This window comes from Planococcus citri, chromosome 3 (genome assembly GCF_950023065.1).
Source record: "Planococcus citri chromosome 3, ihPlaCitr1.1, whole genome shotgun sequence".
NCBI lineage: Eukaryota > Metazoa > Arthropoda > Insecta > Hemiptera > Pseudococcidae > Planococcus > Planococcus citri.
This window is the reverse complement of record NC_088679.1, coordinates 53,209,034-53,229,891: the sequence shown is the minus strand read 5'-3', so window position 1 is coordinate 53,229,891 and position 20,858 is coordinate 53,209,034. Positions and strand designations below refer to the sequence as shown.

Below are 20,858 nucleotides of genomic sequence, written 5' to 3'. Positions count from 1 at the left end.
AAAACTCTTGCCATATTTACCTACTCACTCTTAAATGAAGAAAAAATATAAATCCGCGAAACATTCCGTACAAAAAAATATTTTCAAAGTTTTCTTTACCTAATATTTCGAGAGTTTTCATGAAAGAAATATGTGCAGAAAAAGAAGCAAATCACATATTCTACAAATTGAATGCTTTGCAAGTTTACAGTAAGTGAAGCAAGTGAAGGAATGATTAGCGAATAGACGAATGGAAATGTATGAAGTGAAGATCCTGCATTATATACCGTCGTCAGTGAAATTAGAGTTGGAATTTTCGCACGAAATCTACCCACGTAATACCGTCGTAAAACTTATGTTAGCTAAACAAAGTGGATACTTAAAATGAGAATAAACACCGCGAAAAGTTTTTCGATTGTTATAACAGAAATCTGATCCTTTCAGTTTATCGGTAATTGAATAAATTACTTTTGAAGAATGGCGATAGGTACCTTTACTAAAATAGATTTTAAGAATATCGAGAACGATGCGGTAAAAATGCTAAACTACTTATTACTTTGCAGTTTTCAATTTCAACTGCAGATATAATATAAGAAAGTAGGTAGGTATGTACTTGATTGGAACGAAGCCAAAATATGTTGATCGCTATTTTACTCATTTGTGTAAACATAAACACCTGTGTAATAATCTCCAGCTCGAGTTTGTTTTTAAAAAATTTTGCTCAAGACTTTTTGCAGTGATAAAAATAAATTTATTAAAAATATTCTGTTTAAAAATAACACATTTTATCACGGCAGTCGATTAACATATAGTGACAATGTGAACAAAATAATAAGTACTTATATAAATAAGTGGAAAAAAAAATAGGACGTGAAAATTAATACGACGAGTATTAATTTTTCTTAACGCTGCTCAAATACCATTGACGGAATGCATCAGCGCCAACACCTTCGGGTTCAGCGGGCAATTGAGTTTTCAACTTGCTCAACCATTTAGTGACATTTGTGTATTTACTAATATCGAAGTCGACAGCCTGTAAAATGAAAATTTCAAGTTAATAATGTCTGGTAAAATGTATTTTTAGACTTGAAGGAATTTTTTAGCCAATGAGAGCTAATATCAGAGAAATTGATTGAAAAATATTCTTACCGTAACTGAAGTCACACTGGTGAACAAACTGTAATCAGCCAAGGTAATTTTATCACCAGCAGCGTATTCGGTGCTGCTTAAGAAGGTGTTAAGGAACTCAAAAGCTTCTTCGAGCTTCTTCTTCTTATCTTCAGGTACTGGGACACCAGCGAAGATGAGTGGATACTGTAAAATACATAAAATGTTATTGTAATGAAAATGCTATCATTTATTATTAAACACAGAATACGATATTATTTTGTCTCGAGTATACTTACGTAAGCGTCACCAAATCTTTGGTATAAGGTACCGGCATCGAAGAACAATCTTTGTAGAACGAGAGCACGCTTTTGGGGGTCTTTTGGCAACAAAGCGTCATCCTTGGCGTATTTTTCAACCAAATAGGTATTGATGGCACGACTGAAAAATAGAAAGCGATATTATTTTATTGTTTTTGTCTGTATTCGAGCTGCGAGCTTATTGATTGTGGAAAGTTTCTTACCTTTCCCAGAGCGAGAAACCGTTATCATCCATGGTGGGAACGGTGTGTTGTGGGTTCAACTAAAAAATTAAAAAATTGAACAAAATTAGTCATTTTTAATAATTAATGAGCAGGTTATATAATAAAATTTGGTAGGCCTGTATATAGACTTTAAAAATAATAATGCCAAGAGGAAAATTTTCTCCATCAAATATGCCGCTACCTATAGATTTTTCCTAGTGTTATGAATGAAAGGCTGCATAATCTAGTGGAAATGACCGTAATTTTTTGCACAAAGCAACCTCAAAATCAGTGTAGTTCAAGAGAAATAGAGTGCGCTGACATTAGATAACGAAATTTCTAATATTTCTAATGGGAAGTCGGAAATGAACAAAAAAAATATTGTAATATTTTAATGCGCCGAATAATTAGACTGATGAACTGTAGTGTAGTTTATCAGTATAAGTCGTACCCTTACATAATGATAATGTACTTATCTTTGTAAGAGTTCATGAAGCGATTATTATCATTATATGTAGGTACAACATGTTTTTTTGTTTGTTCGTGGATATGGATTTTATTTATAATTTTTTTTTAAAGTAACTTGTAAATAGGATTTTCTATGGAACGTTTACAGAAATTTGCGTTAACGGTTCTTTAAAATCAACAGAACTTTTAACTGATGACAAAATTTCTCATTTTCAAAATTGAAATTCAGCACGGAAAAGGAAATAGGAGTTCCATTTGTTATTCAAATTTGTATTTTTTTTTTTTTTTTGAAATTGCATTAGTCAAGTTGAATGCGAGAAAATAATTGAATTTTAATCGGTATCGGTATCCATACAAGTACCTATTTAAGATATTTAAATGAAATATATGCATCTTTAAACGTAATTGTGCAATTTGATAATTCACTAATTGTCTAATGTGCTTGATTTACATATTTAATTTTCAAAATTGTACCATAGTCGATTCTGAAGTACCTAGTACCTACTTATAGTTAATCATGAAGTTATATTAGGGATTCTTATTCTAAAGACCATTTTTCACTGTTCTAGTGGTTCTTTTTTTTTTTTTTTTTTTTTTTAATAATTCAAAACGTTCTACAAATTGAGTAGGTATTTTCAAATTTCAATAGGTGGCTTAGATACGAATTTACGAAAATTGCTGCAATTCATTTCATTTGGTTTAAGCCTTCAAATCTAAAAATAAAAACGTCAATGGGGTTCTTATAAAACGCGAACTCGTTATACGTCAATATAAAATACGAGTTTTTAAAATAAATCGCTTGCTTCTTAGAAAAATAGAGATTACTGATTCTTCGCTTTTTTTTTGAACTCTCCAAACATCTGAGGATCAAAAGTTGGAAAGATGACTGTTTAAATTCGTAGAAACTGGGTAGACTAAAAAATGAATGTTCATTTTGATATTTTTTTTTCTATTCTCTGTTAATTTCTTATTTCAAGGTTCAGGGCTGCCCAAAAATTTTCAAAACTGGGAATTTGAGTAGCATGAAGCCATTCGATGTTGAAGGAAGTAGGTATTTTAATACGTGCATAACCTATTCGAAAATTAAGTACTATAAACTTACTTTCAAGAATTCGGGTTTCAAATGTTCTCCTTCATGCAAGTGAGTGAGTTTCATGTTCAAGTCAACTCCTATAGCTTTGGCAAGTAGGATGACGGCGCGGCAAGGAGCGCTTCCTGGGGCGTAGTAAAAATCGACAGTCATTTTTCTGGAAACAAAAAAAAAAAAGAAAAAACGATTAGGTAAATTAAATGATCATTCGATGCAAGGTTAAATACGTGAGAAAATCATACTACAATTAAAGAAAAACATGCAAAACGTGACTCTCAGTATGAATCATTTGCAAAAAATCTCCATGGTGTTGGGAAGACACTTCTCGATAACTTTATATTTTTACTACTGGTTGTGCAACAATCGTGACTCGAAATATAGGTAAGTATAAGTGGATATCATTCGATTGAATGAGTAAATTTTCAATCGATGTTATCTGTTGAAGTAGGATTAATGTAAATATTTGTCGGATTTCTCATTCCCTTGACATTCTAATCAGATTGGGTTTCAATTTTTTGAAAATATAAACTGATAAACAGAACAGAACAGGTGTCTCATAACACACGTCATGTCCATATTTGAAAGAGAAAAAAAAAGCTTTTCCAATTTACATTATCCGTAAAAGCCCGAAGCAATGAAATAGTTCGAATCGATGATTTAATTAAATTTAAATGTAGGTATACTATGAAGGTAAATAGGAAATATAATAATTTTAATTATCAACCAGATGTATTCCATAGACACTTCCGGGGTAAATTTTTCATAGCGAAGCAATAAATGCCAATCGCCAATCAGATGACCGTCATATAAGCCCACGAGTTCCGATCTGGATTTCCTTTTTTGAATTTACTATAACGGTCTTCGGTGTTGCCCACACGATGAGTTACTTCAAAGTGAAAGTAAACGTGTATTTTTTCAAAGTACCTATATATAAATCTCGTGTATGTACATCGAAACAGAGGTGAATAAAAAATGGGAACGGTTCGAAGAGCTATTTTTATATCTAACATGTCTCAGGTAAGTATACGTTTTCAAAGCCCAGAAGGTGTGGTCGGTACGTTAAATGTAGCATAGGTAATTTGACTCAACTCGTAAAATTTTCATCATTGTTTAAATTGTCGATGTCATACTAGGAAAATATGAATTCAAAAAACGAAGAAAAAAAAATAGGTATACCGAATCGATAATAAAATAATCGGGTTGCATGACTGATCCAAAGTTTTGATGGAAGTTAGGTCATAATTTCAATGGGCTTCAACATTGGCTTATACAGGTGAAAGGATTTCCATCATTGTTGATGTTTTCGTGTATCTAAGGTGACGAAGGCCATCAAAGGAATTCCTACAATTATTTTTCACGCGTCAAGTTATATGTACCTCACGTACCAAATTCAATCGCTTTCGGCGAGGTTTTATTCATAAAACTGTTGCAGATATGGTGTACCGTGTACCCACCTCCCCCCTCTTCTTCGTCCTTCCTTCCAATTCGGATTCAAAATGCATAACTCAAAACGAATAGACGGAAATCCCAAAACGTGTCGGTATGTTCATTAAAGTTGAACGTTAATTAGTTGACCTGAAGCGACAAAATTATGTATGTATCTCGTTTACTGTCCATGCGAATGCGATCTTCGTGTAGTGTCCAGTCCAGTAGTTGGAAGGTAAACGAGAAACGAGTTCGGATGCGAGATACAGAATGAAAAAAATCAGGTTTTTATAACTGGATGGAAGTTATTTTGGTTTCGTGGAATGGGTTAAATAAGTAGGAATTTGACAAAATGATGACGTCGTTGATGCCCAATGGCCATGTGTGTATCATTATAACTACTGAACGAATAGATTTTCAAATAAATACGGTTCTATATTTACCTCATCGTACCGTGTAGGTAAGTGGGTATACAGGCATACCTATTTCCAGGTACAGAGACAAAAACTACACACAGGCAGGTTTAATTATCCTTGACTGAATTTATGCTGTGTAATTTTAGCAAAGCGAAGGGAGCGATAAGAGGAGATTCGAAAAAAAAACCATCAACTATGACCTTGTTTTATGAAACTATAAATTACAATTGGTCTACGAGAAACCGGTTAATCGAACGGAAAATGTATGATTGTCTGTGGGTAAACGATAGGGAGATTGCTCTGCGTAATTTATCGTCTGAGTTGGAAGAATAGCCACGCCAGTTAACTTATACAACTATAGAGAATTATCTAACATTAAAGTTCCAACTATAGTATACAAATTTACAATATTGTTCACATCTATGTAGATATCACTTCAAATGACATATTTTCAATTAAATGTGAGAATAAAATACAATATATCCAAAATGTTCACACGAGTAAAAACGTGAGAGAATTGAATTTACGAGGACCTACAAAATTTTAACCAACTGAAGTACTTTGGTAAAATTTTCATGATTTTTCTTCAGCAATAAATTTTTTACTTAAATTTTTTCACTCCAACAGGTAGATAGGTCTAAGATTATTTTTTGAATTTAAAATTTCATATTTTAAAAATAAAATTTCGTAAACTTCGAAAAGAAAACAAACATATTGTGAGATTTTGTTATTTCAAATGAAACAAAGTAGGTAGGTAATTAGGTATCATCGAAAAATAAAAAATGAATAAAATGAAAATTGAATAAAAATTTAGTTCACCAAAGCTACAAAACGTAAGTACATATTTTTCAAAGTAGCCTAAATAAAATGAATGAAAGTACAACTCACCTAATTTGAAAAATAAATTCAACAACAGTAACACGAAATACGACTAACGTTCACGTTCACACACAAATTACGTTTGAGTACGGAATCAAGAATCAAGCTGAATATATAAACGAACGTAGATTGTTGTAGAAGCTCTAGTACTATAATCTGTATGAATCATGGTAGTTTGCCGGGCGGTATTCATTCTATGAACTATGAAGTGGGGAAAAACGTGTGATGTGTGGTATTCGGTATTCGTCATCAGCATTCAGCTTCTAGATCTACCTATGGGTTTTTTCCGCGTAGTACCGTATACAATATACATAGAAAGAAGGGAAAATGTTACAAATTCTTGTTTATATTTCATTAACGTCCAGCGTTGCCAATTTAGCGATTTTCCCGCCATTCCTAGCGATTTTGAACATAGAAAACCGCCAAAAATTGTTGATCTAGCGGCTAGCGGGAAGTCTAGCGTTTTTGACTTCATGGCCACTTTTACCATTTTAATTCACAAATTCAGCATTTCAGCTAAAAAATATTGAATTTTTGAAAAAAAAAATCAATGAAATTCAATTTTTGTAAAAGCCATCCACTCAATTTCATCAATTCTTTGGTAATTTTTGAATGATTTCACTGTTTTTTAATTTTTAGTTATTTTTGAACAGTTTTAAAATTTCAACAAATTGAATCTTCATCAGTTTTGTATTTTTTACATGACTTGAGGTTTTAAAAAAATGATGAAAATCTAGCGGGAAGTCTAGCGATTTTGCTATAGGGAATTTAGCGGTTTTTAGCGGTTTTTTAGGATCAATCTGGCGGGATTTTTCAATATGGCATTGGCAACACTGTTAACGTCAACGTACCAGTTATTTGGTGAAGGAAACCCATTGATTGGACGTAGGAAGTCCACCATGTGCACGTCCACGTATTTCCTTTATGCTACGTTAACGTTATATTGGTGTACATTTTTGGCAGTCTGACGTGAGATTATTAATGGTACAATATACTCGATAGTCGATACTATTTTATTCGTTCTCGAGGGTATTACTTTTTGGAGTAGTCTGGTTCGATTCGATTAGATTACCCCGATTCTGGAATGTCGAGATTGTGATCATCGTGGGAAAATTTTACGATTACCTATTGGAAGTGGCCCAAAAGGATTCGAGTGATTAATTCTGGGGAAGTAACAACGATAAATATATTGTTCATGAATAAGATCTAGAATGATCGTCAGATGGGTGTGGGCACCTACTCGATTGCGTTCACTTTTTTGAAAAAAATTTTTGTCTGCGATATTCAAAATGCAGCAAAGTTGGATTGAATTGTTGCCTAATAAGTCTACATACTTTGTAATATGTATACGAATAACGAATTTACGTTATTCTATGTAATAAGCGAGTCTGCGTTACTTCAATTAACTATTTGGTTAAAGTATGACCTTCACACTGCAACGATGTAATGTCAATTGTGAATGATAAGATAAATGTTATTTTTTCATTGTTTCACCATAAATTGTAATTCGGAGAAAATTATTTTTCCCAATGTGTCGAAATATGTAGATGTGCATACAATATGCAGTTATAGGTACCTACTATGAAAGTGAGTGTTTAATATTACTCATGATAGAAGTGATTGATTATGATTACCAATGGGAAAGAACCGAAAGACTTTAGTAATGAGTGGGTTTTGTTTGCTTCAGTGTTCGGAGAAAGAAATTAACTTTTTTGATTTTTTTTTTTAAAAATGAGCAAAAAAATTTTGAGAATGAACTGTCAGTTTACCTACTTTACGTCGGTGAAATGAGCTGAGTCTTTGATCTCGATTGGAAAATAATGATTCATTTTTGTAACAAATAAGCTGACTAGTGAACGAAAAACTTACAGTATGGTCTGATAAATCACCCAGTTCCAAACCCGAATTTGAAAAATGAAAAAAAAAGGTATAGGTAGTGTTGTTTTTTATCTGTATTCGCTGAGAAATCGTCCTTATGAATGATGGCCAAAAATGGATGGAAAATTCATAAGTACATACGTAAGTTTTAGAAACCTCAAAAATGTTATTAAAATGAAATTCCTTTATTTATTTCAAGGTAGGTATTTAACCCTGCCTGAAATCCAAAAATTCGTAAACCTATACCTACTAAAAAACACCAACTTATAACAAACCAAATCTAAAACTCGCTCTTCGTGAGTCCAATAATCTGGCAATTATAAACACCCTGAATTTAAAAAAAAACAAAAAAATTTATGGAGTTTTAAACAAAAAAAAAACTATAAAACATCCACTTGTTTCTGTTATATCAACATGTTTTTTTCTTCAAATTTTTCAGTAAGTAAGTTTTTGTAATTTTTATTGAAAAAAAGGATAAAAACAGAAAATTTCCAGTGTGTTAGGTATTTAAAAAAATGTTTGGTTTGTTTTTTCCCAAAAAAAACGTGTTTTCTCCCGAACTCAATGTGCAATTTTATCGCGTTGAAGCGGGGAGGGAATTTGTAATTACGAAAATTGTTCAGAATGTAGGTACTTACCTACCTTACATATTAGGTGAGTTGAAAATCACTGAAATGAACAGAGAAAGCGATTTAAGTTTTGAAATAATGTCATAAAAAAGGAAGGAACAGCTTGAAAAATGGGTAAAATTATTCGTTCAATAGAAATCAGCAATTTGAAATTAATTTATTTTCCAAAATCATAGGTTTTAGTTGAAAATCTCATAAAAGATTTTAGAACATTATTTCATTTCTGAAAATTCAAATCTCAATGTTTTGAACAATTTTTCTGAAAAAAAAGTCTATGGTATGAAAAATTTTCTGCATTTAGGCAGGTGCCTGCAAGTTTTTTAATTTTTTCAATTCGTCATTCGAGAAAACCACAGGTAAATAGGTGTAAGTACCTATTTTGATTTTTTTTTTTTCAAAATTGAGGTTTGGGTAAAATCTGTTGAGATTTGATTAAGTAGGTAACTGCAGTTTTTAAAAATTATTAGGATTTTCTAATTTATGCTGCGTAAAATTTTCATTTTGACCGATTAAAGAGGAAAGAGGAAAGAGAAATTTTCTATTAAGCAGTACAGCAGTAGTCGTAAAGATCCTAACAATCATTTTTAGAAATTTTGATTTGGAATTTGATGAAAAAATAATTACACTTTGACATTTACATAATTTAAAATTTAATTGTCTAAATGAAATAAAATTCTGAAAGCAAATTCTAGAAGAACTTTATTCAAGCATATTTCAGATTTACATGCTCGTATTTTCGTCATAATCGTAATAAAAGTTGAGCATAATTATCCAAAGAATTCCTGCTGTGGAATGTTTAATGGTTGATGAGTTGAAAGGAGGGGAGGGGAAGGGAAGAGAAGGGAGGGTAGAGTAAGGTGGTTGGCTTTTTAAAAAAACGGAACTTTCAATCAACTTGCTCTTCCCCCTCCTTATTGAAAATTTCGCAAGTTTCATATTATTAATCGATGTAGGTAAACTAATTTTACGGTCTTCAATGAGGAATCAAATCAAAAAAGAAAATTTTATCGAAGGCGAAATCAGAAGCCCACGAATGACAAATTTGTTATGCATTTCGCAAAACATCATAATATACCTGGTATTAAAAAAAAAATAAGAATGCAGAATAGCAGAAATTGGAATGTTTCAAGACATTTTGTGAGTCAATTGAGCTAAGATTGAGTTGAGTCAAGTGGGATCTCTAAAAATTGAGGCCTGGATAAATCGCCTCCTTCCTCTCTCGAGACGAAACGAAACGAAATGGACAAAAAGGAGCTTTTGGCTTCCTTCGGCTTCTTTTTTGCTCCAGATTAGTCCAGACTCCAGAGTCCAGTATTTTTAAAATAGATAGGTATAATTTTATGATCGATGAGGCGAATCCTCTACGTTAGTTAAATACTTGATAACTTGAATTAAAGTTCATTTCATTTTCCACAATTCCATTAATGAATTTTATTAAAAAAGCAGTGAAGTATCACCTATACCTTAAAGACATTATCAGTACCTACCTATCAATCATGCTACGTGGGAAAAAAATCAATCCTGAATGGCGAATTTTAAAATTATCAAGTTCCCGCCAAAAAATAAGTAGGTTTTCTACATGGTTGTCAAGTAACATCGCGAAGCTTAGCTTTGTAGCTCGTTCAATGTGACAACAAGGCACCGTGCTGTTTTATCAATATTCGACTTCGTTTCATTTTATCGCGTGAAGAAATTCTGTATTCTAGCGTTAGCTTTTGAGAAATTTTAGCGTTAGCATGCAAGCTAAAGATTGTTTAAATTTAATTCAACTTGTGCAGGATAATCCCTGCATTTGGGATAGATCCCATCCATTGCACAATTGCGCCAATCATGTAAAAGCAGTATGGGCTGATATTGCTGAAAAAGTTGATAGTTCTGGTAAGTTTTCTTGCATAGCATCACAACTAATTAAATTATTCACTTACTACATACCTAAATAAACGATTTAATTTAAACCTCAATAATCAGATTAATTAGTAATGTAGGTAGTAGGTACATCCGTTGAACTGATGTGCACTCTGATGTGCTGCACACGTAGAGCCCTACACCACTCATAATACTATTTATTTTTCAGTCGATAAAGCTAAAGCTAAATGGAAGAATCTACGAGATTGCTATCGATTCCAGCTGTACAAAAAAATTGACGCGATAGAGAGAGGCGATCCGAAAGCAGCTGATATGATCTGGCCATATTACGTTGAGATGTCTTTTCTACAAGATCACATGTATCGAAAAGCCACTCCAGCAAAGACGCGGGCACAAATGAAAGCTGAAAATACCCTGGACCAACCGATCAATATTACTAGTACTAAAAACATCGAAATGGTTACCGTTGATGATTTTGATCAGTCTGTTCTCGAGTATTTAGATGAAAGTGCGTCAAATGCCTCGAGAAGAAATAAACACCCGATCAATGTTAATATAAATGGTGCCAGATTATCGACAGAGCCTGTGGAAGATGAGGATAGATGTTTTTTTGACAGTCTGTTACCATACATGAAACTTTTATCGCCCAAAGATAAAATGCTCTGCAGAATGAAAATACAAGAAACTGTTTTCGGTATAGCGTTTCCTCCGGGAAAAGATGGAAATAGCTCCGAGTCCGGTATTAATTTTGATATTCCCATCGGCCAAGTATTGTTTCTGATTGATGTGCAATTTTTGATTTATTTTGTTTTATTTTTGGTTTTCAGGCAAGTAATATTGATGGGAGATGTTGGAGTTCAATAATTATGTATTATTTGAGGAAGTAATACGTAAACGTAACCACAAGGCCTTCGTTATAAATTCGTGTAAAATTATAAACTGCAATGGACGAGAAAACCATGATGGTTTGCGAACTATCGTAAGATATTTTCCTGTGTTTACGTCGATAATTTAAAGAAATTAATTCTCGTGTTTTGAAAAAAAAATCTGTTCAAAAATGTATTACAAACTTTCCTTTAAAAAATATCAAAATATTGAGTCTCTACATAAGTTTATGTTGCCCCTTGTGATGTACAGTTATGTTTGTTATTATTTTTTTTTTATATAATTTTATTCGATTTTTTTTTTATTAAAACGTAATTTAATCAATTTTCTATAAAAATAAAACTTATTCCAGTGTGAAAGTTTTTATGATTGAAAATTCATTTCATTAATACTTTAGATAAAATCTTCGTAATCTGATGAAATTTCCTTCTGTTCATTTCATTTTCTATTTCAATGAACATATTTCTTATGTGTTCAATTCGATTAGTGCAGAAATTGAATTACTTTTTTTTCACATTTACGTACACATAAGCGTTATGTTCTGATGTGTTTTTTAGAATGTATTCTCATCGCAAAATAACTGTGTTTAATGCCGAACAATTTGACAATACTGACTGTAACTTCTTTTTCCAAAAATTGCAACCGCTTTTATTATTTGGTAAAATTATTGGAATTTGTAGCGTTGAAATTTTTGTAAATAATGTCCATTTACTGAACCATAATCGAAATAATTGTTTCGTGATATTAGCGATCATCGTACGCGTTGCATTGTGTATGTGCAGTGTAATAAAATCAGTTTTTGGTGAACGATTAGACATCGAAGAATGTTTAGCAAACTTGATAAATATTCTAGCTACTGTATCGTGTCTATATACAGACAAAATTTTGGTAAAAATGATTTTGAAAATAAGTCGTATTAATGTTTTGGAGAGAGAATCTAGAAAATGTGTTTATGGCGGCATTATAATTTGTTTAATATTAAGTATTCATTTATCTCGAATTTTTGATTTTATTACAGCCTATTTGAACAATCCAGATAGTTTTTCGTATACAAAATTTTTCATGGTCGTTTATCACAATTGTACTTGTGTTTTGATAATTATTAAATTTTTATTATTCATTTTTGAAATTCGGCGATTGTTCAAGTGTTTAAATAAAACTATCGAGGTAATGTTAATCGAGAAAGTAGCTACTGAAAAACACATCGAGATGTGTCGTAATCTTTACGAAGAATTGATTTGCATCGTTGAAGATCTTAACTCATCTGTTGGGATGAGATTATTAATTCCCATTGTGGCGATACCTACTGATTTATTGGTTTATTTCTATCGGTTTGTTTTTGAACAAAAATGGCGATTGTCGATTTTGGATTTTTCTATTTTATTTTTATATTTATTCGGAGTGCATAGCATATGTTCTGCTGGATCGGAAATGAAAAAAATGGTGAGTAGTCATTCATGTGTGATCTGAAAGTAGAAATACAACTTTAAAGAACGTAGTTGGCGGGTACTTAACGTTGTTTCTTAGATTTAAACTACAGGTTGCTCTGTCTGCGTGTGATATTGATGTATTTTTTAAATTCTAGAGTCACGAAACTTTCAAGATTCTTAGCTCAGTTCCGGTCGTGGGGTTAAGTTCGAGGACTCATTTAACAGTAGGTTGTGATTTTTTAAAGTCAACTTACATTATTTTATTTACTATTACCTACCCAACGTGTACATATTAATATAATCATATCTCGCTTTTTTTTTTTTTTTTTTTTTTTTTAGATGAAATTGTTCCAAGAGCATATTTGTGCCAGACCAGTTGAAATCAGTGCTGCTGGATTTTTTGGTGTTGATAAACAACTAATAACATCTGTAAGTTGGAGACTTGATAGTGACGTAAAAATTATTACTTACTTGATTTTTATTTGAGTATAAAATCGTGATCGGCACCATTACACGTTAAAATGTTATTAAATTGGTAGAAGAAACATTTTCATTCGCTTTAGCCTTTTAAATCTACTTCCAGACTTATCTACAAAAGAAAAGTAATTTATTAAGAGTTGCTTGATATTTTATTAAAAAGGGGTTCATTTCCAAATATGCTGTTAAAATTGATGACTCGTGTTTAATTCAGACCACTACATCAAGTTGAACATTTTTGACCGTTCTGGAACTTTCAGCGAATTTATAAGTGTTTATTTAAGTGTATCTAAACTGTGAATGATTCCTGCATGTTTTCGTAGACCTAAAATGTGAATTTGCTCACCTTCAGAGATAACACATCTGATTCACATTTGTTTGAGCACGATGCACTTTTTGTTTGAGCTGCAAAAAATATTATCGTAGGTATAACCTTGGGGTGTGTAAAATCTTCAAAAAATCCCACTGGTCTCCTCACCATTTTTTCTACAAATTTTTATACGAGTAAAATGTTCACTCTCCTTGATTCCACAAAAACTATTCTTAAATACAAATAAATCCTTTTTTTTAATTCTGTGAAAGTTTCAACATTTTTAAATTAAGAATTCCTTTCCGAAATCGAAAATATTGCATTTTGAGCATGTACCATCATATTACTTGGGTTTCAGATGAGATTGACTTGAAAAAATGTTGACGCTGGTTTTACAGCAAACCTCATCTTTTGAGTGATTTTCAATTGGCCAAAAATTGAAAAATTTGTCCAGATAGGTGCAACTGAAATACCAATTGTTGGAGATTTGCGAGTATTTCTCTTGAAAAATTTCATTTTCATTGAATTCGGAATCAGTAACTGAATGGATGAAACCGCGCATTTTGTAAAGTTAGATAGGTACCTTTCAATGTTGCGAAACATTAAACCTTATATAAGATGCAATAAGAAAGTCCAGCTGCAGATAGCCAGATTCTCAATCGCGTTACCATACTTACGTATAGTTTTAATTGATAACAGTGGCGTGCACTGAGTTGAAAGATTACCGGGCATTTTTCATTCATGACGATACCACCACCACCCCCCCCCCAAGCCAAAATTTTTTTCAAGTCAAAGACGAAACTAGACGTTTTATTTTAGGAAGGGATAGGGTCAAGCGGAAATTTTCCAACTGATTTGGAAAAAATACTTATTTTACCAAGAAAACAGTCAATTTTAAGAATTTTGCTGATTGAAGTAGTATTCAATTCAGATTTATGACTGTTGATGAAAGTTATCTTTAAAAAAAAACAACAAAATTAGAAGCTTCATATGGAATGTTGTATTGTGGATAAGAGAAACAATAGACCCAAGCGAAGCGAGGGCAAAAGCATTTGAAAATTTGTATTTTGAGATGTGAAAAAACATTGACGAGTTCATTTTTTTGGCTTTAAAATATTCTAGAATTTGAATAAATGTTTTTTTAATTCAATTTTAAAAAGGAAAACTAAGTGAACGGACCCGAACAAAGTGAGGGGTAAAGTAAATTATTTGGTATTTTTTTAAACAAAAAGTAAATTTTTCTGTCTTGGGCTCTTCAAAAGGCGAAAAAACATAAAAATTATTTAGCCCGAGCGAAGCGAGGGCAAAAGCTTTCAAAAATGTCTTATTCAAGTTCCAAAAAATTAGGTTTCTTTGTTAATTTACCCATGATAAATCTTGCGATTGATTTCGTCCATGCCAGAAGTAGATTATCAGCTTGTCACTGAAGATCTTATATGTATCTACTTGTTCATTTTTTTTAAATTTTTCCAGATTTTTAATTTGATTTATTTTTTAAAAATTTTCAACTTGTAAACATTTTTTAATTTGAAAACTTTTCAGTTTATTGAAGTTTTTTTTTTTTGCAAATCAAGCATTCAAAGTGTTTTGAAAATTTTGAGTATAGAATGAAAAATCAGTTTTTTTTTTTGAAATGATTAAATAATTAAAATTTAACCAGCTTAGCACAAAATTTTGCATTTTTCAAATGTTCAATATGAGTATTTCTGGAATTTTTCTGTTAATTTTCATACTTTAGTTTTATTCTTAAAATATTTGAAAGCATCATCATGAAGGGCCCGAGCGAAGCGAGGGCAAACACTCTTCAAAATTTTTAGTTTGAAGAAGCAAAACTACTGTAATTTTGATACGAAATTCTAGTTTTTCCATCACTCACTCAGTGGCGGACTGGGTCGGTTTGGGCCCCCTGGTGGATGCACCAAATGAGGCCCCCAAAATTTTTTCCTTCCCCTTAAGAATCTTTCTCGTGCTGTTTTTTTCTCAGGTTTGGATACTTGAATGTAAGTTGTGCGATTGATTTTTACTTTTGTCTTTTTATTCAATATTTATTATGTAGGTATAGTAGGTACCTAATAGCAAAAAGAACCAATTTTTTTTTGAAGAGGGAGGATGAAGGAGAAATTTGCCATAAGAAAAAAATATCGAGTATGCCGAATTAAATGAACTTTTTAAAAATGAAATAAAGGATAAATTGACAATTTTGTCAATTGATATATTATGTAATTCAAAATTCTAATTTCCCTTCTGAATTTATGAAAGTTTCAAAAAATGTATTTTTTTTCGATTTAGAAAAGTGATAGAAATTGACCCGAGCAAAGCGAGGGCAAAAGCTTTTAAAAATTTTCATTTCAAAAGGTAAAAAACGATGGTTTTGAAAAATTTGTTCACTTTTTTAGCACAAAATTTTAGAGCTTGAAAAATTTCAAATTTGAAAATGAAAAGCAAACAGGCTCTGAGTGGAGTGAGAGCAAAATCTAGTTTCGAGAAATAGAAAAACAACGTTTTTTTATAGGTGAGAAGTGTTTTTTTTTTGTTGAAAATTCCTTGAAATTTGAATACCTACTCAATAGATTTTTATAAAAGTTCGATCTCAATTTGAAAAAAAAAACACACAGGTCCAAGTGAAGTGAGGACAGAAAATTTCAAAAATTTGTATTTTGAGTGGAAAAAAACAATTTTTTTTGTGGTGACTGATGAGTTTATTCTTTTGATCACACAATTTCAGAACTTGAATTTACTAAAATTGAAAATTTAGATTTTTGAAGAAAAAATCTCACAAAATTTTTCGTTGGAGAAAGTCCAAATATCATCTTTTTTTGGTTTGAACATGGCCCCGGCGCGGGGGGGCCGCTGGTTGTTTCGGGACCCCTCACAATTATGAATAATTTGAGAAATAGAAGATAACAAATTCAGCCCGAGCAAAGCGAGGGCAAAAGCGTCTGAAAAAATGAGAATTTTGAGAATAGATTAGTGATTTTGTCCGCAAATTAACGATTTTGCCAATAAATTCCGAATTTTTAAAATATGAATGAGAGGGATATAATACCTCCTAAACAGGCGCGGACTGGCCCTACCGGGATACCGGGAGTTTCCCGGTGGGCCCCTCCAAAAAAAATGGGCCCTTGGGGTAGACAATGGGCCCTCGCGAGCGAAAATTTAAAATAAAACATGCAAAAATGGACCTTCGCTGTTTTTTGGACTACTTTTTTCAAAAAATTGTCGCTCTCGCTTCGCTCGAGCAGTATCAAAATACTTCTCATTTGCAGGGGTGCTGTGTAGAAGAATTTTTGAAGAGTAACTCGTCAAATGGATTTTTGGGGGGAAGTGGAAAATTTTTCTCTTCCCCCCAAAAAAATCAATCTTGTCTCTTACATTGCAAAAATAACTAATGCACGTTATTTTTCTAAAAAATTTCGCCCTCGCTTCGCTCGGGCTATATCACTTTACTTTCCTCTGAACAAAGTAAGAAGAGAGAAAAATTGACTTCTTCCATCAAAAATAATGTTGTTTTACTCTTGAAGAATTGTGAATTTTCAAAAGCTTCAGCCCTCGCTTCGCTCGGGCTTTTATGGTCGCTGTTAGATATGCTCTCCTAAAGACAAAAAATTTTAAAGCCATGAAAACAAAGTTTAAGTATACCTACATCATCAGGAATAGTATTATTTTGCACCTCATATCATTACTTTTTCACAGCTTTCACCCTCGCTTTGCTCGAGCTAGATCATTCTCACTTTCTTTTCTCTGGCCGAAGTTGAAGGGTAGAAAAATTGACTCCTCAAAAATAATAGTGTTTTACTTCTCAGGAATTGTGAATTTTTGAAAGCTTTTTCCACTACTTCACTCAAGCTTTTACTCCTATTTAAAAAAATAAAAGATAAGTACTTACCAATTGTTAAAAAATATTAAAGCTATGAAAAAATCAATTTTTTGAATAAAAAATGACTTTTTTTGCATTTTGAATAATCAATTTTTCACAGCTTTTGCCCTAGCTTCGCTCGGGCAGATCTGAATTCTACTGCACAAATTTTCAAACATTTATCAGAATGGAAAAATGAACTCAAGAAATTTTATAAACATATCTAACTACTCCATTAATGTAGATTTTCAATTACCTACACTTAAATAGTTATTTAACATTTTTGTTTCTAACTTCCATTTTTAAAAAATGGTTCGAACAATCTCTGGCAAATTTTGTTGAGTGATAGGGGGGGTAAAGTTTTACTGTGAATATGGGGGGGGGACTCGTCAAATGCTCAGGGGGATCACAGCACCCCTGACTCATTTGAGATTTCCCGGTGGGCCCTTTTGACCCAGTCCGCGCCTGCTCCTAAACCCCCTTAAATTCGCCCCCAGACTTTCTGATCACGTTTCAAAATATTTGTGAAATACGACATTTACCTACCCATTATTTTTTTTCATTCAAGTTATAACTTATTTAATGTAATACGTATAGAGAAGTACCTATAGGTACTATTCTATGGCGAGTGTGTGCAGCAATTATCAACTCGCTGTGTTTAGTAAAGTCAACGATATTATGGAATAGTTTAGAGTTGAAAACAGGGCGGTTCGAGGGGAGAAGGGTGCAAAGGGGAAGATCGCCTCGAGCCCACGCTTTCTGGAGAGCCCGTCAAAAGAAGGGCCCGCTATGAAAAAAAAACCATTTCCTTAAATTCTCGAAACACAAATTTTCGAAAGCTGTTGCCCTCGCTTTTCTCGGACTTGTTTTCTTTTCTTTTCCAAAATTAACATCCTGAAAAGATCTTTCAAATCCTAAAAATTTAAAAGCGAAACAAACTCCTGGCATACATATACAAAAACGTCGTTTTTTGCTTTTTTCGAAATACAAATTTTCAAAAACTTTCGCCCTTGCTCGCTGAGGCCACTTTGTTTCTTGTTTTAAAATAAAAAATTCACATTTGGGTCCTCAAAAATCCAAAACAGAAAATCTCATATAAATACGATATCAATCGGCTAAATTGTTATAATTTCCCTACATCAGTTGAAAAATTTTCAGTCAACCCCCCACCCCCCCCCCCCGCCCTCAAACCGCTATATATTTTCGTTCCTAGAAATGTTCCCAAATCATATTTCTACCGCTGGTCTTGTACTGATAGGTTAAGGTATAAAAAATGAATTTTGTTGAGTAGAATTGAATATTATTTATGATAGGGTTAATTTATGGCATTTCAATGGCGGCACTAGTTTTTGATCACTTTTCGAAGTTCGTGTGAAACGACATTTGCCATTGCCTGCTTTTAAACATATCAACTGATCACGTAACACAACACTTCATCTCCATTATTCATTCAAGTCATAATAGGAGGACATAGGTGGCCGGTGGGTACTACTTTGATAGCAGTATTAAGCAGTTTAATATTATTTCATTTCTACTTTGATTTAACAATTTATTTCACAGTAGATTTTTTGTCTGTTTTTTTTCCTAACTAACTCATTAAATATTTGCCTACTACCACCATCATCGCCGCCACCACCACCACCACCACCACCCCCCCAAAATTTTACCGGGCATTTGCCCGGTAAAGTATTAGAGTGCACGCCACTGATTGATAAATTTCAAAGGACGACGGACGCGAAAACAAGTTCACAATGAGGATGGTTATCACCATAGAAATAAATTAAACTTATCCACTTCGACGTTACTGCGCCAAGTTTCCTTAGAATGGAAAAGGATTACTGTTTATCTTGATAAATATGAAATACTAAAGTAATTTAGAAGGTCGAGATAACCCAGCGCCGAATACAAGCTGAGGAAGATGGTGAATAATTCAATATGTTATGAATACATTAGAAGGATTTACTTTAGGGGTACGCGTTATCATGAGCGTCTCTCTTGTTGTATGGCGGTACATCGGTATATAATTCATTATGTTTGTATTTAATGCACGCATACACGATGTCTATTACGTTGACCCTCAACTTTACCAAAAACTATATGACCGCAGGAACGCGTGTGTGTCCGTGTACATGCGATGACCAAAATAAAAGTCCATTGGTTTATGGATGTTTTAACCAACGTTGCATGAAATAGAAATATTACAATAACGGCGTGCTAACGTTCATTATTACTGTATCTATAGGGTGTCCCATCAAGCGTTTGCGATTTTTCGGGTTTATGTACAACCAAACGAGAGAAATTGAAATCTTCTTATGAAGAGAATTTCTACCTATTTTGGTATTCAAAGGTACAACATTCAGTATAGGTACTCTTACCTTCATATTCATCATAAAAAATTTATGACGTTAAAAGCCGATAATCAAGTGATTTTTTTGAATTTCATTCAGGCCCCTCAAAACGACAGCCCAGTGAAAAATTGACATCTTTTACATATGTGATCTTGCAATGCCACCTTAGACTGCATTTTTTACATTTAGAACCAAGTCCTCATGTGGCCACTCGAATCTGGGGGGTTGCAGTATCTTTGAAGATTTTTTGCCTGCCAAAATCAGTACCTACTAATGAGGAATTTACGAGTTGGTGGATAAGTACTTGAAATATGAAGTTTTCGCCTCAAATCTCAAACTTGGCATCTTATTTACTGAATTCTTTTTTTTGTCGTGGTATCATAGCTATTGAAATGGATTGATGACCTTTTTTTTAAAAAATGAGCTTTTAATACTCTTAGGATTTTTTTTTTTAGAATTCCCTATCTACTTTTATTTAGAAAATAATTATTTCATTTTAACATTTTTAACCAACTATGAACCAATAAAAACAACTCGTGCAATTTTTCACCGTTTATCTTTTTCTATATGAAGTCTTAAGTTGAAACATTTTTTATCCATTAATTAAAAGCCTCGCCCTCATACCTATCTTTCTTTATTTTTAAAATTTTTCGTTGAAATATTTAAAAATCGATGCATTTTTCTCTCATTGAAAAATAATTTTTTTAAAGAACAAATACCTACAGAATGAAGGAAAATTTTCAAGATAATTTTCCATATTCTCGAAAATATTATTTCATCTAGTAAAACTCAGCAAGATGATCGCGTGAACTGATTTTTTCATCATTTCTTTCCTTACTCCAGTTATGTTGTATTTAAATTGATAGTAAAATTTATTTTACAAAACGGTGTAGGAAGGCAAGGGAAATTTTTTAGTGTCGAAACATTTTTTCCTAATTCTGATATAATTTTTAATTAAAATCTTAATTTGACTTAAAAGATGTTGTATTGTTTGAAAATTCTACATATTTTAGGGTAGTAAAAATAGTGAAAAAGTGCTTCTGATGACAAGCTCTACTTGAAGATTTTTTTTGAAAATCGTGGGAGGCGGATCTGAAAGTGTTCTTGTGCGGGGACTCAGTGCTCTGAAGAATTCTATCGATGCTGTATCCTCTTCAACATTATTTTTGCTGATTTTGGCTGCATAGGCCAGAAATCGAAAAAATGAATTTTAGTTCCTGAAATTTTTGTCTGGGGTGTTTTTTGGGGTATTCTTTCGATTCCTCTTCGTCCAGTTTAAAAAATGTTGTGGC

The 20,858-nt window shown here is 32.5% G+C and overlaps 3 protein-coding genes across 3 annotated transcripts in view; 2 read left to right on the top strand and 1 right to left on the bottom strand.

Annotated features, from left to right (window-relative positions):
- The window catches only part of LOC135840474 (suppressor of lurcher protein 1-like), a 275,632-nt gene that overhangs the window by 100,082 nt on the left and 154,692 nt on the right, over positions 1-20,858 (top strand). The gene's annotated exons all lie outside the window — the stretch shown is intronic.
- Positions 708-6,061, bottom strand: LOC135840480 (glutathione S-transferase 1-1-like). The gene is made up of 6 exons (XM_065357058.1): positions 5,897-6,061; positions 3,180-3,324; positions 1,610-1,668; positions 1,386-1,527; positions 1,129-1,293; positions 708-1,012 (listed from the first exon to the last, which is right to left on the bottom strand). The coding sequence occupies exons 2-6, from the start codon at positions 3,318-3,320 to the stop codon at positions 872-874; spliced, it is 648 nt and encodes a 215-aa protein (XP_065213130.1). The 5' UTR covers positions 3,321-3,324; positions 5,897-6,061; the 3' UTR covers positions 708-871.
- Positions 10,039-11,504, top strand: LOC135840548 (transcription factor Adf-1-like). Its single transcript, XM_065357150.1, has 3 exons — positions 10,039-10,272; positions 10,469-10,999; positions 11,088-11,504. Exons 1-3 carry the CDS (start codon positions 10,131-10,133, stop codon positions 11,093-11,095), a joined length of 681 nt encoding a protein of 226 aa, XP_065213222.1. The 5' UTR covers positions 10,039-10,130; the 3' UTR covers positions 11,096-11,504.

What these genes read in the sequence shown, in the direction of transcription:
- LOC135840480 (XM_065357058.1), bottom strand. Translation starts at nt 3,320, where the DNA reads ATGACTGTCGATTTTTACTACGCCCCAGGAAGCGCTCCTTGCCGCGCC. An exon ending in TGAAACCCGAATTCTTGAAA is followed by an intron (nt 1,669 to 3,179) that starts GTAAGTTTATAG and finishes TTAATTTTTTAG; the next exon opens with TTGAACCCACAACACACCGT. An exon ending in GGTTTCTCGCTCTGGGAAAG is followed by an intron (nt 1,528 to 1,609) that starts GTAAGAAACTTT and finishes TCTATTTTTCAG; the next exon opens with TCGTGCCATCAATACCTATT.
- LOC135840548 (XM_065357150.1), top strand. Translation starts at nt 10,131, where the DNA reads ATGCAAGCTAAAGATTGTTTAAATTTAATTCAACTTGTGCAGGATAAT. An exon ending in TGAAAAAGTTGATAGTTCTG is followed by an intron (nt 10,273 to 10,468) that starts GTAAGTTTTCTT and finishes TTTATTTTTCAG; the next exon opens with TCGATAAAGCTAAAGCTAAA.